The sequence below is a fragment of the Gasterosteus aculeatus genome, chromosome 6, assembly GCF_964276395.1.
Source record: "Gasterosteus aculeatus chromosome 6, fGasAcu3.hap1.1, whole genome shotgun sequence".
Classification (NCBI taxonomy): Eukaryota; Metazoa; Chordata; class Actinopteri; order Perciformes; family Gasterosteidae; genus Gasterosteus; species Gasterosteus aculeatus.
The window spans coordinates 10,380,855-10,394,475 of NC_135693.1; the positions used below are offsets into that span (position 1 = coordinate 10,380,855).

At 39.3% G+C, this 13,621-nt stretch overlaps 1 protein-coding gene across 2 annotated transcripts; it reads right to left on the bottom strand.

Moving 5' to 3' along the window:
- Window positions 1-1,877: 1,877 nt before the first annotated feature.
- hcrtr2 (hypocretin (orexin) receptor 2) lies at window positions 1,878-13,621 on the bottom strand. Of its 2 annotated transcripts, none has more exons than XM_040177847.2 (7): window positions 13,242-13,621; window positions 6,621-6,799; window positions 4,791-5,034; window positions 3,313-3,428; window positions 3,009-3,223; window positions 2,664-2,785; window positions 1,878-2,401 (listed from the first exon to the last, which is right to left on the bottom strand). In XM_040177847.2, exons 1-7 carry the CDS (start codon window positions 13,456-13,458, stop codon window positions 2,247-2,249), a joined length of 1,248 nt encoding a protein of 415 aa, XP_040033781.1. In that variant the 5' UTR covers window positions 13,459-13,621; the 3' UTR covers window positions 1,878-2,246. The 2 variants fall into 2 exon arrangements, with proteins under 2 accessions (XP_040033781.1, XP_040033782.1); XM_040177848.2 differs by having other exon boundaries at window positions 6,621-6,787; window positions 13,242-13,604.

The window sequence follows — 13,621 nt, forward strand, 5'->3', positions numbered from 1 at the left end:
ATAAATATACAGTAACTTTTAGATGATGAGATACAATAAGGTTTGTCTTCAGAAATGACAAATATCACAAGCCAATGACATAGAGAGGAAATTTTACTGAAATCCATTTTCATCCAAAAATATACATTTACATTACTGAATATTTTGAACACTCAGATTTTTGATGCAATATATTATTTTAGCGACATCAACTTTCGTTCTGCCCACAGGTCACTGAAAATAAATTTCCTGTTATATCTTTCCTTTTTTGTGCAATTCCTTCATGTAATCCTGTTTTCTTCCTCATTGCTTTTCAATTCTATTGATTTGTTCAATTAGCTTAATTTGACTAGAGATCACACTCCATACGAGAAGAGGTGTTTTAACAAAGTCACTGTTGCTGAATGCAATGATGATTAATACTAGTTTTCTTAAGTATTACTTTTTTAACATTTGCATGAATTTGCTCTTTTTGATATGTTGTGTGTGTGAGTTTCTCTGTGTAAAAGTCCGTCATGGTGTTCGCAACAGCAATGTTATTTTCTTTGTGTGCACTGGGATTTGCATTAATCATCGCGGAGAAGCTGCTTTAATGTTGACTCTTATTTGGTGGTTTTAAACCTGCCTCCACAAACTGCTGTCATATAAAGTTTGACTGTAATCTGATTCTGAGGCTAGTGTTTGAATATGCAAACAGGATAAATTGTGCATGGGCACCTTTGTTTTAGACTCATTTTTAAAAATGAACTTTACTTCCCCTTAAGCTTGCACCCAGATGCTGTTGCATAGGACGCCATTACAAACGTTTACTCAACAATTAAGCATGTATGTACTAGTTGTAAATATTCATGAGGTTGATGCATGTTGAGTATCCGTACACACGTGTGGTGCGTTTATCTTCTAAGGGAACATTTCAGTATGCCTCGTACAGCCGAGAACCAAACTCAACCAACCAAAGTGTGCTTGAATTTCACAATCCTTTTTCTTATGAGTAACAATTATAAAGAAAGAGAAACATGTTCCTGAATGAATGTTGAAGGATGATTTGAAAAAGCATTGCTTGTTACGTATTCTAGAAAGAACTTCAACCCCCAGCTGCTTCCTGGCAGTTAACTGACTGAGTTGGTTGTCCTCAGGAGCTTAAAGAAGTTGGTCAAGATTCACAGCAGGATTTTTTTAGCAACTGTGAAAGTTAATCTTTTATTCTAAGAGATTAATATGTTAGGTTTTTGCTAAGCATAAATGTATTAAGGTCATGGGCGTGACCACGCATCCTGTGGGGGGGTCCCCCCCAATATTGAGAAAATACCAATCTGTCCTCCCCCCAATATACAGCAGAAAATATATAAAACGTATATTTCCTTCCTCTTATGAACCGTTTGTTAAGCGCTCCGCTCTCCGGGGCCGTACTGTTCCGCCCCCTGCCCCCTCCCGTCGGCCTTTTTTTTTAACCCAAAAAGCCTCTAACTTGATTAAGACCAGAACTGTATAGTTCTCACGTGTCATTGGCAAGATGCAATTTTGCGCAGGTGGATGAATATCCAAACATATTCTGGAGTTCTGTTAAATTCCATCGGTTAACGTGACGCAAAATAACTTTTTTTTTACTTTTCTTGAAGATGTTTAGTGTAGTCTGATATTATTATACAAATTATTGGTCGTCACGACTACCAATATCTTTGCGACAGGACTGAGGCCTGGGCTCTGAAGCGGTCCGGAGACGTGACTGCACATTTCAAAGAAAACTTTTGAATGGACCATTTTGGTTTGGACCTACAGACTGACTGGTGGACTGTTAATGAGGTAGACAGACTTGAAATAGGATTAGTTAAAAAACAGATCAGCTTCTGCACCCCCCCGCCCCCCCTTTCGTTGTAAAGTAAATAACAACAAAAACAGAAAATCACCACATATATACTGTACATGAATAAATATCAAAGTCATACAGACAAAATATATAATTTACAATACAAGAAATGTTTTCATGTGCAGCCAAAATGATCTCACTTAACCTAAAATCAATTCATATCAGCTATTTAATCCTACCATTCATCTGGTGTCATTAGATAATGAATAAATGTCTCTGTGAATGACGTGATTGCTACGTCCTGGGTGGACGATTGGTTCTCAAGAGCTCAGAGTGAAATCCAACATAAAACTCTAATTTTGAGACGTTTCCTCAAATTTATTTTGTCATAGTTTTAAACATTTTAATGTCCACCTTAATGATGAATGTGTAGGTTCAACGCCCCACGTAGATGATGTGATTAGACAATCTGATCGGATATGCGTGAGACGTTGTCCATGTTGACTTGAGTTGACAGTGACTTCCGACTGTCTGTACTCGCTCTCGGCCTCTTCCTCTCAGTTTGGTTTTCTCCGTGGCAGGAAAAGGCTGCTTTGAACTCCCCACGGAACTTCCCTGGTAAAAAAACACATAGAGACAAATTTTGCCTTGTTTGGTATCACGGGGTTTGGCGAGAGAAATATCTGCAATATCTTTTATACATCGTTTTGACACTTTTGTATCCTTTTCAGAGAAGAAACTGCTGAAAAAATGTCTTCTTAAGTAAAATAACAATACATGCGATACAATATATGATCAAAATGTTCAATTTAAGCCAATAAACTGCATTGTTGAGGCCAGCCGTCCACCAGACGGGCCCACATTAAGACACACGTACCACTGAGGAAGTTGTAGATGATGGGATTTGCTGCACTGTTGGCGTAGATGAGCCAATGTGAGAAGGTGAACCATGCGTACACTGTTTCTCTGTCATCTGTTTTCTTGAAAGTCCCAAAGACTCTGCAGGAAAAGTGTAAGATATTTGTTTTAGTATTCAAATTAATTCACATTGAGCATTACTAAAACAAGCAAATATTCAGCACTAAATACAGCCATTATTGAACATGGAACTGCCACAGTAAGCTTCTAACATAACAAATAAATAGAAAATGTAAATCCCGTCTATCATTTTAATTTGACTAGCTTTTGATCCTTGGATCAGCCGAGCTTGAGATGTTTTTACCTTTTCATGACGTTGAGCACGCTGATTGGCAGGTAGCACACGGCGAAAACAAAGAGCACCACCATCAGCATGCGGGCGGTCTTGCGTCTGGCTCTGACCTGTTTGATCTCAGCACACACTGTGCTGGTTCTGACCCTCGCGGCCTCTCCCACAGCCGGAGCTGAGCATTGAATGGACCTCCACTTTCTCTGCAAAACTGATGTGTTTCCGGGAATCTGTCGATTAAACGGGGACCTGCATCACTCGCTGAAAACTTGGCTTTGTGAGAGCCGGCGTTCAAATTGTGAAGCGCTGGAATACCTACCGGTTGACACCACAGCTTGTGACATATCTGGATGTACGCCAGAACCATGAGGCATAAGGGTGCAATGTACGTGACAATGAAGAAACAGGTGTGATACACCTTCGGGTAGATCTCAGCTGTCAAAAGAAAGAAGAAATTTGATTGAAAATTGGAAAGTGATCGAGATTCACGACCCTCAGTTATTGTTGCTTTGCCTGACGTGGCGGTAGATGTGCCACTCACACATTTATTCAGAGCACACCATGCAGTGATTATTGATGGGAATCATATTCTATATTTTCGTCATTACCTGCAGCGGTTAACACATATTTACAACTCAGTTTATGCTTTAGTTTATTTGGGAAAGTTGTTCACAGAAAATATTGTGCAATCAGAAGCTGGCCTACAGTGACAAAAGATTGCTAAACCGTGAATAGAATACAATGAATAAAATATAGGAGATGTTATTCAATAAGTTTAGTTTAGTTTTTTGAAAGTTTCTCAAACTGTTGACTGACTGCCTGCTGCATTCTGCATGCCCTCAAAAAGCAATCTACAATTCATAAAAGAAGTCTGTAACAAGTACAGAAAGTGAAATGGGTAAAAAAAAAGTGACATAATATAATTATATTGATTTTATACCTCCACTTGCCATTCACCATCTCTCAACAAGCTCTGCTGGCACGAACAAGCTTGCAAGCAAATCGACTTTAACAAATTAACAAAACAATTTATCATTATTAACGGTTTGAAACCATGTAATTTAAAGTCCTCCAACCTGGATGTGCTACCATGTGACATAGTTGAGAGCAGCTAGAAGAAAATATATGCTCGAATCCAAACCATTGATTCTATCTACTTCACAAGGAAAATAAAATAAGAGAATGAATAATTTTATCTTATGAAAGGTCACAGTATACAAAGTCCTTGTATGTTTTAAAAGGACATTGAAAAGCATTAGTAAGTGATAAAATGTCATGAGGGGTCATATTATCATAAATGTAGGTCGGTTTAAAACATTCATAAATCAATGAATGTCATGAGAACATCTTAAACGTTCTCATGACATTCATTGTCGTAAGAACGTCAAAGGAAATGATAATAGTGAGATAAAAAAGAACAAGCTTTACATGTTAAAAAAAGACTAAAATTGTGTAATTTACTAATACCAATGAACCGGAGAGGACAGGACAGTTTAATTTGCTCTTGTGATTTTGATTTGAGCGTTGATAAAAACTCCTCCTTCCCATAATCTCTGTATTAAATATCACTCTTACTGCAGCACAGCTACATTTCAGGATTTTTTCTTGGTGCTCTGCTCCCATAATTTGGATTTAAAAAAAGAGGCTAAATGGCATTAAACACAAACAAAGCTTTCAGGTCACAGGGTAAATAATATGCCATTGAGAGTCGCATCCCTGTGAAAAACAAAAAGCTAATTTAAGTGAAAGTCTACTTTTCGGTCTTAGTTCAAGCTTTGTTAATTTGTGAGAACTAACCTCCCCAATGTTCATCACAGACTGTGAACAGGCTGGTCTTGTTTACTAATTGTGGCACCAGGCTGCTGCACTCCATCACAACGGCCTGAGGGATCATGATGATGCACGATACGACCCAGATGACAACTATACTCTTGCGAGCCCTCTTGGCTGTGCTCTTGAACATCAGCGGGTGGCAGATAGCGTACCAACGGTCTTGGGCAATGCAACTCAGCGTTAGGACTGATACAGAAACAGAGATAGTCTGGAAAGAAAGAAATACATGACACACCGGTTAGATAGAGACAAAAACATTATTTCCAATACTTTCAGAGAAAAGCATAAATGAAAAAGCATCCTTCATCAATCTTTGCAATACAACATATTCAATAATCTCAATTAAGACCAATCTCCAAGCACAATGTGATAAGTCCCTTTGTACATCTGATGGTATCATTCATTATACGTTGTATATATTTATTGATGGATTTATACCAACATTTAACCACAGCCTCTTCAGAGTTAATATGCCGTCCTTTACGTTGTATGTTATATTGAAAAACTGGTCAGATAATAAAGAAAATTCAGGCACAGTGTGATCACAAGCAACACACTGCACGTCCATCTCCACAATGCAATTTAAAAGATTGTGTTTACTACAATATTGAATTATGTGCATCTACGAAAAGACTGCTAAATTCACGTGTTTGTCATTTCCCTCGCGAATCAGTTATGTCATGATCCTCCAGAGGAAATACTTTGCTAGGCTACTTTCTCTGGTGTGCGAGTCCGAGTGTGCAAGAAGCCCAGCAATCAACCAGCCCCTGTGGAAACGTACGTGGTGTAATAACAAGCATAAAAAGTGATTGCATCCGGAAATAACAGTTGGCAGTGGTGGTTGGTCAAACACACACAGGACTTTTACCCACTGCGCCACGATGTGCAGCAGTACGTGTCTTTATTACTCAAACCAAAATCTAATGTGAAAACGAAAAAAATTGTGTTCTGTAACTTGTCATTGAACATGAACTGTTTCTGGTCAGGCCTTCTTCCATTGGTTGTACTGTTCAAAATTAGCAGATTATTTTTTCCTGTTTCAAGACTGTGGTTCTTACAAATAAGGGCTCAATTGGGAAATATGACAAAGGAAAGCAAAGTTCATTACATTTTTCAGATAAGTAAGAGAATTTCCCAATCTCTGAAGGGTTTGCTATGAGTGAATTTTGATGGAACTATGATGAAACAGAAGTGTGCTTTGAGTTTGAGTGCGTCAGTGTGCATCCGGTCCCATATATTTGAGAGAGAAATCAAACTGCGTGGATGCTGTTAATTGTCATGGGTCGCATCTATGAAATCCTTATTACTACATTGTGCATTGAGTCCGTGTAAGACTTAAGAATAAGAACAATCAATTGAATACCACTGGTGCAGGAGTTGGGAGGTTGTGCAGCATAGTGCATTGGTCCTCTGTTTACATGAATGAGGCATACAGTTGTTTCTGACAGCTGTTTCAGCACAGGGTGGACGATGCTTCAATGGAATAAAAAAAATCCCAGAGCATTAAATCTCTTTGGGATGACATCAAATGTCTCACTCAGTGCACCTCTCATGGGATTTGAAACAAGATCTATTATTACATCCGCTTACAGAGAAAGAATTATGTAAAACAACGCAAATGGAGTCTTGGCTTGTGTTGTTCCCCAGCCAGCTCTGCTTAGTTTCCTCAATCAGGTCTTTTCTCCTCACTATTTAGAGCTGGTCTGAATGTCCCTAATTTGCATGTTTCTTTTTTTTATGACTAAAGTGCTTTAGATTGCATCAATATTTTCATTATAATATTTGATCTCTTACCTGCAGATACGGCACAACTTTGCAAAGAGTGTTTCCAAAGAACCACGACTCTGTGATGTCAACCACGAGACTGGCAGGCAGGCAGATGATGGTGACCAAGACGTCGGCGAAGGAGAGATTCACTATGAAGTAGTTTGTCACCGTGCGCATGTGGCGGTTTTTCCCCACTGCAAAACAAACTGAAAATAATGCACCATCAAAGACCGCTTAAGGACTCAATAAAGATGAATATTCATTTTACTCTTCATCAGCCAGGCTGTCAATTATAACTTTTAATTAGAAATTTATGTTAGTTTTGTTGACATATTTGTTCCTGTTGGCTAAATATGAATTATTCAGAAATACATACAGACAATTACATATTAATGTGTAACCGTATATAGTGAGACTGTCACTATAAAGCGTCTCATTCGTAGAGGAGAATTATCAACAGTTCTGCAGCTCCATCACAAATGTTACAGGAAATATATGTAGTCCAGTGTCCAGGTATAATTAAAAAAAAAGTTAATATCTATCATATCATATCATGGGAGAGGATGTTGAGATACATCCAATGTGCTTTGATAAAGTAAATACAATAAAACCAATACATCATTTTCTTTTCGTTAAAATATTTGCTGTTCTAAAATTCAAGCTCTTGAAAAATAGTGTAAAAGGTTGTTATGTGGCTGAAACAGTGTAATCAGTCTATTATACAGTGTATGTATAATCCATGCTCTGAAAATAGACTGTTCAGATGACTGAGGATGTTCAGTTGAATCTCATCTGCACACATTGCACGTGCACTGCTGTGTCAAGTGATTACAAGAATGAAATGCTGGTTCGACTGATAAGACATTTCACTAAAATTGGTGAGAATAAAGATGCTCAATTTGTTAAAAATAAAATCTATTGTTTTCAAGAACATAATTATACATTTTTCAGTAAATGTTTTTAAAAGCATTTACGTTCTTTTTTTAAGTTTACCAAGGTGAAATTGTCAATTTCCTTCGCAATTCCCGATGACTATAAAATATATCAGCATCTTCCAACCGTGATAAATGTATCGTTAAGATATTATATAGCGTTGCTTTTTATGCGTTCTTATCTATACTTGAGTCCTGTGTGCAGTTGAGTAAAATTTTGTCTAAGCTCTAACCTGACAGGCACCACAAGACTTACCGTTAAAATATATAATCCCTAAGAGCTAAAAAAAGGACGTAGAGCAGAGTGTGCTGTCAGGAGACAAAAGAGTCTAATTGGGGTAAGAAGGTGGGTAAAGTGTCTCTCTACCAATCATTGACCCGCATGACTCAGATAATTCTTCACCCTACAGGTGGCATTTCAGAGACGGGCCTGTGCTCCCTTTAGCCCAGCTGATGTGTGCTGGTTTTTATAGAATGCGCGCAGTGGTCAAGAGCTACTGTACGTCAAAGAGCCCTTTTCTTCTGCATCCAGCCGTTACGAGGCGTGTCTTTATTAATCTGTATCGTTATTATGTTCTTGGTAGCCGCTGTGTTTCCTTTCTACTTGCTGCACAAGGCATCAATAAAATTGGCATATGCGAATGGAAGTGGAAACTCAAGCAACATCGGATTCAGGAATATAACCCTGCTAATAAATAAATAATGATGGGAGTCAATTCTCATAATGATGGGAGTCAATTCTCATAAGAATGAATGAGGAGAAAGATATGATTTGATCAAAGGACCAAAAGGAAAGGGAGAGAGAGTGTGTGTTAATAGGTGGAGCAGGCGAGTGAGGAAAATGTCCATGCACCAATCCTGCCCCCTTTAATCAACCTGTCAGTGGACTCTTTAGTGGGTCTCTGGGTATTTTGTTCTGTGTGTTCACTAATACTCATTGACGCCTGTCAGATTTAGTTTTACTAATGTTTGTTTTTTGGGGGGTTTTCAAGCCCCAAATGTGATAGCATCACATCAACACGCTGAGGGGATACTGTGGACCAGCAGTGGGTTATATAAACACAGTGAAAAGGCCAGACTGTGACTGTAATACTACATCAAAAGGCAAGATAACGTCAGTAGAAATGATTTTTTTTCAGAGCATACTGTTATCTGATCAGCGCTGGCAACTTTCTACAATGCCAAGATTCAATCACTAAGTCTGCAATGTTCGTCTGTCTCTTCTTCGTAGCTCCCCGCGCTGCCTGAAGCACCGAGCTGCTGCAGGCGTTTTCACAACAACACAGTTTTAGAACAAATCTCAACTTTCAGAACCACAGATTTAAAAAAAAATACACATCACTGTCATCCCCGGATGACGGATGGAATCTCCAGTAGGCTGTTGTTTCAACGCAATCTTTCCTGGATGCATTTTCTGGAATTTGTGTATACGTATTATGCCATCTTACTTAAGCCTATAGGATTTTATTTTTACTGTGACTAAGAAGTAGGACTATCGTGTACATGCACAGGTGTGCTATCGTCTGGTATTGTTGACTTAACGAAATTACTGTGCGACTGTGTCCTTCATCGCTATTTAGCCTGCGCACTACAAAGTGTTCATTCAATATAGTTTAGACACGTACAGTTTAAATTTACGTTTCAGCGACGAGTGCAGATTCGAATCAAACGGCAATTGGTTTAAAAGGTCAAAGTGTGGAGAAGATGCGCAGAATGCCACACTGATTGCTGCACCCAACATTTTGGAGGAGGCAGTGTGATGACGAGGGGAGGAAATGAAATACTGCAACCAGTTACAATCTCACATTGCCACAGTCTGGGATCAAACTCTATCCCCCCAAGACGCCAACGCTCGCCCCCCACAGAGTGGCGCTTATCAGAGATATACAGGTCTGCCAGCAGCCATGACCTTAACCCCATTGGACACTTTCGGGATCAGCCTGGGTGACAAATGCTTTTGGAAAAACAGGATGCAATTCCACCAGCATGAGGAGGAGGTACCAGGCTGCTACGGCTGCGAATCGTTCCTCCACAGACTACTGAGGCTCCTGTTTGTTAAATAAATAAATTGTTAAATTTCCAATGTGTCTTGTTTCCCTGAGACTTCAATCATCCAATCTATCAAACAAAACCAAGCAGGAGTCAATTGCAGAATAAGCGGAGACAATTTACATCAACGGCTTCATTTAAAAAGGGAAATAAACAGGTTTTTCCAACGGTGTGACTTTTATTGCTAAGTAGCATTGTTACAACAATGAAATAATCTACCAAACGCAAATGTCCTTACTTTTTGCGCCATGTTCATTAAGAAAAGAAGTCCTTGGGCTTCAAGGTTGCAGATGCATGCTGTTGTTTTAATTGTCAAATCCACTTAGCAACAGTAAAGACAATCATCTCAATGCAGGTGGCATTAGTCATTCCAATGGTGGATAGTTGATTGCATCATGCCGTACAAGAGCAGGTCAGAGTGTTATGCATAAAGAAAACAAAGATGTGCAGATGTGTTTTCTTTCAGTAAAGTGCAACAAAGGTTTGTTGGTTGGAGATTTGTTTTCCGCTTTCATGAACCTGCAGGTTTTCCAAGCTTACTCCCACTAAATTGGCTGTGTTGTTGAAGTTGATATCTGAGTGGTGGTTTGTAATAAGATTGCCAACCACTGCTGCCAAACACTGCTGCCAAACCTTCAAATATCTAAATCTAAAAACTACGTTCAAAGATGTTCATCAAACAATGTGACTGATGCTGGAACGGCGGACCTTCTGATCTGTTCAGTAGAAAGTTCACTAAAATATGAGCAGCTCACTGAATGAGCTTCGGAGTCTTTTGAAAACAGTTAAATGGATGATCTTCAACAGAATCACTCGCCTTTGTTCTATTTTCTACAGTGACCTGTAGTGAGTCTGGGGTACGGCCAATCACCGAGCAAGCTTTTCTGACCATCTCATTGATCCGATCTCCAGTGAAGCAGCGGAATAAAGTTCTTGACTGAGCCTTTAAATATGGCACCGGCGTTCTTTTCACAGTTTAATTTTCTGTCCAGGTAGACCGCAAGATATCTGCTGATCCTTAATGTCCTTGGTTGCTGTGGAGACCATCTCCTTCTTTCTCCTGAAATACATAACCAACTCTTTCAACATTTAGTTAAAAGAGATGCTGAAAAAAAGATTTAATCAGACATCAAGTCATCGCCTGCAATAGCGTCGTCTGAAAGCTTTGGATTTTAGAGGACACCTGGTGATGTAAACCCTTGATTTACATAGTAATTAATCAACCCAGTCTCACAGCAAAACGTGTGATACCTACGTTGTGGACCGTCGTATTCTCACGCTTAATCCCCAAAATCGTGACAATACTACGTTTTATTTCAGCCCATTCAATTTAAAAGTTGATAGTCACATGACCTAGTTGCAACTAAAACGTTGTATTCTCACGCTTTCTCCCCAAAAGTGTGAGATTACCACAACGTAGCGATTACACGTTTTGCTGTGAGACTGGGTTGAATTAATAGAAGGGGTCATTTTGTAAGAGACGGAGTCTAGATCCTCGTCAACAGTTCCATCAATGCAAAAACCCCTCGTAAAACTAACGTCTGTCATTGAGCAGTGACTTAAGACTGTATCTTACTGAATGGCTTTGCAAACAGGTACAAATAGGGAACGAATTAAAGATTCTGACAAATGTTTCTTTAGAATAATACCCAAAAGATTTTCCCACTCAATATATACACTTTTTATTATCGCAATTGTTTGGATTACAAATACTTTTTGGATAATCAGCAAATGTTAAACCGTTAACTGTGAATCATTTTCAAGATCTATTCTGCAGTGCTGCGGACTTTAAAGCTTTATTTTATATGGTCAGAAATTAGATGTGTTGATAATATGCATGCTGTTTAGAAAAAGAAAACAATTTAACATTATATAGTACGTTTTTTTCGCATTTTTAAATCTGATGTTTTTTTTAATTAACAAATAGTATATAATTTGGGTTAGCTATGTTGATCATATCCAAATGGTTTACACAATATAAGTAGGGTAGGGAATCCAAATGAGTATTCATAAATATCTAACAGAACCCAATACAGCTTTCTCATCTGAAACGTCACTATTCCTGTCATCATAAACGCACATCACTGAATTTCTCTGTGATTTCTCTCCTCACAGATGTCTGTGGGTGGAGGTTATATTTGGAAGGTGGTTGCTCCTGCAGTGGTCCTGCCTGACAGCTGCTGCTGTCATTATTAGTAGTAGTCACATTACTATTGCTGACACGTTTACTAGCGTTGTTGACTTTGTTGGTCCACTACATCTACTACAGCTGTCATTATAAGTAGTAATTTTGAATAATTAGTTGGCTTCCTACTACCAATATTTGAATAATTTCTGATATATGCATTGAACGTATTGTACATCTTCTATGTTGTCTACGCATCTATTCGCACTCTGTCCATCCCAGTTCTTCCTGTGCCCATGTGAGGCTTCCAGGCCAGAGGATGTTGCATGTGTAAAGAATGTAAAGCCTTCTAAAGCAAATTTATGAATTTTGGGCTATACAAAAGAGGTGGATAGAAATAGAATTAGAACACAAATTCATTATTGCGGTCCATATGTTTAAGTCTTCACCCACCTGTACAAAAGGATGGGCAGCGACTCCAGTTCTCTCATAACTGGTGTGCACTTTGAGCACACCAACATCATTGATGTAATGATGACTGTGCTTTAAGGCAGATGTATTCAATTAATACACACGTCCAGAATATCAAAATAGGGTCTATCTGCCACACAATTACATTCAATTATTTCCTTAATTGCTTGGTTGATTAACATGTTAGGATTATAATTGATTGATCACATTGGACTCTGAGATTGTCTATTGTTTGTGCCTTCATTTAAGTTACATTTCGCTACGCTGCGATCAATTTCTTGAACAATTGGCCTTTTTGAGAATAACACTTGAGCCAATTTTCCCACAGGATCAAATAAAATATCTATTCCCTCCCAAATGTTGGGTGGACCCGCTGTAGCTCATCACACTAATTTGGCTTCCATTACAAGCCATGCAAGTAACTTTCTTTGCTGTTAAAACATGGAAAAGCATTCTGACGCCATTGTCAGAGACATCGTATCAGTCAGCGTTTAAGAAGTTAATGAATAAATGCCTCCTCAGCGTGAGACTGCATCCCTAAAGCTCGAACGCTTCAGAGTGCTGCATGGAATCTCTCACATGTATTGGAAATGTAATCAATGGTCAAGGTCAATGCAAATACATCAGAATATAAAACAGAGTAGATGAAATTGAGACAGAAATGACAGCATTGTGAATTACGACGCCAATCTGTGCCCCACAATTGTTTCCACCAATTTATTGCTCAGAGAGCCTTTTCCACCACTCCACAGTGAGAAATAAGTGATCCATCATTTCCACAATCTGTATCTTCAAACACGTCCGTGGTTTTCCAATCCGGAGTATTCGAGCTGCGCTTAGACGCGCACGCGCTCCAATGCATCTTCCTTCAAATTCTGCAGCCGCATTGATGTTCAAGAGAACATCAAAAGAAAATCTGGACTACTTTTTTTTTTTTTCCATTGTGGCATCACGCTATTTTAACCCCGAAGCACAATCCTCGTGCACATTCAAAAAAAAGTTGTGGAAAGTGTAAGAAGCGCAAAGATTACGCGAGAACAGAATACATTTTAAATATGAGCTAAAACTCACCCAAGGAGTTTCCGATGAGTGAGACGCAAAAGACAAGGATGTAAGCCACGATGAGGACCCATTCATACTGCTTGGGGTGTAAGTACTCCGTCCAGATGTATCTCAGAAGTTCATCGTCATCGTCCACCACGGGGTGCGGTTGTGACTCCGCGCTGTCGGCCACTTGTGCCGAAGACAAACACTCCTCGCAATCCAAATTCCCAGTTGCCCCAGACATCCTCCGAGCTGCTGGAAATGAGAGTGCCTTCACCCGCGGGGTTGCAGATGGAAGAAGAAGAGACGCGGTGGCTCACGGACCTCGTCGGGGAGACGCTGGTTTCTGCTGCGTCCTCCTGCGCGTCCACATGTTCCACACGGCGGATTGCGGTGATCTGTGAGCC

Excerpts from the sequence above, each read along its gene's own strand:
- hcrtr2 (XM_040177847.2), bottom strand. The coding sequence starts at position 13,458 with ATGTCTGGGGCAACTGGGAATTTGGATTGCGAGGAGTGTTTGTCTTCG. Across the intron at positions 6,800-13,241 it reads ACTCATCGGAAACTCCTTGG|TTTGTTTTGCAGTGGGGAAA; the intron begins GTGAGTTTTAGC and ends CATTATTTTCAG. Across the intron at positions 2,402-2,663 it reads CATCTACAACTTCCTCAGTG|GGAAGTTCCGTGGGGAGTTC; the intron begins GTACGTGTGTCT and ends TTTTTTTACCAG.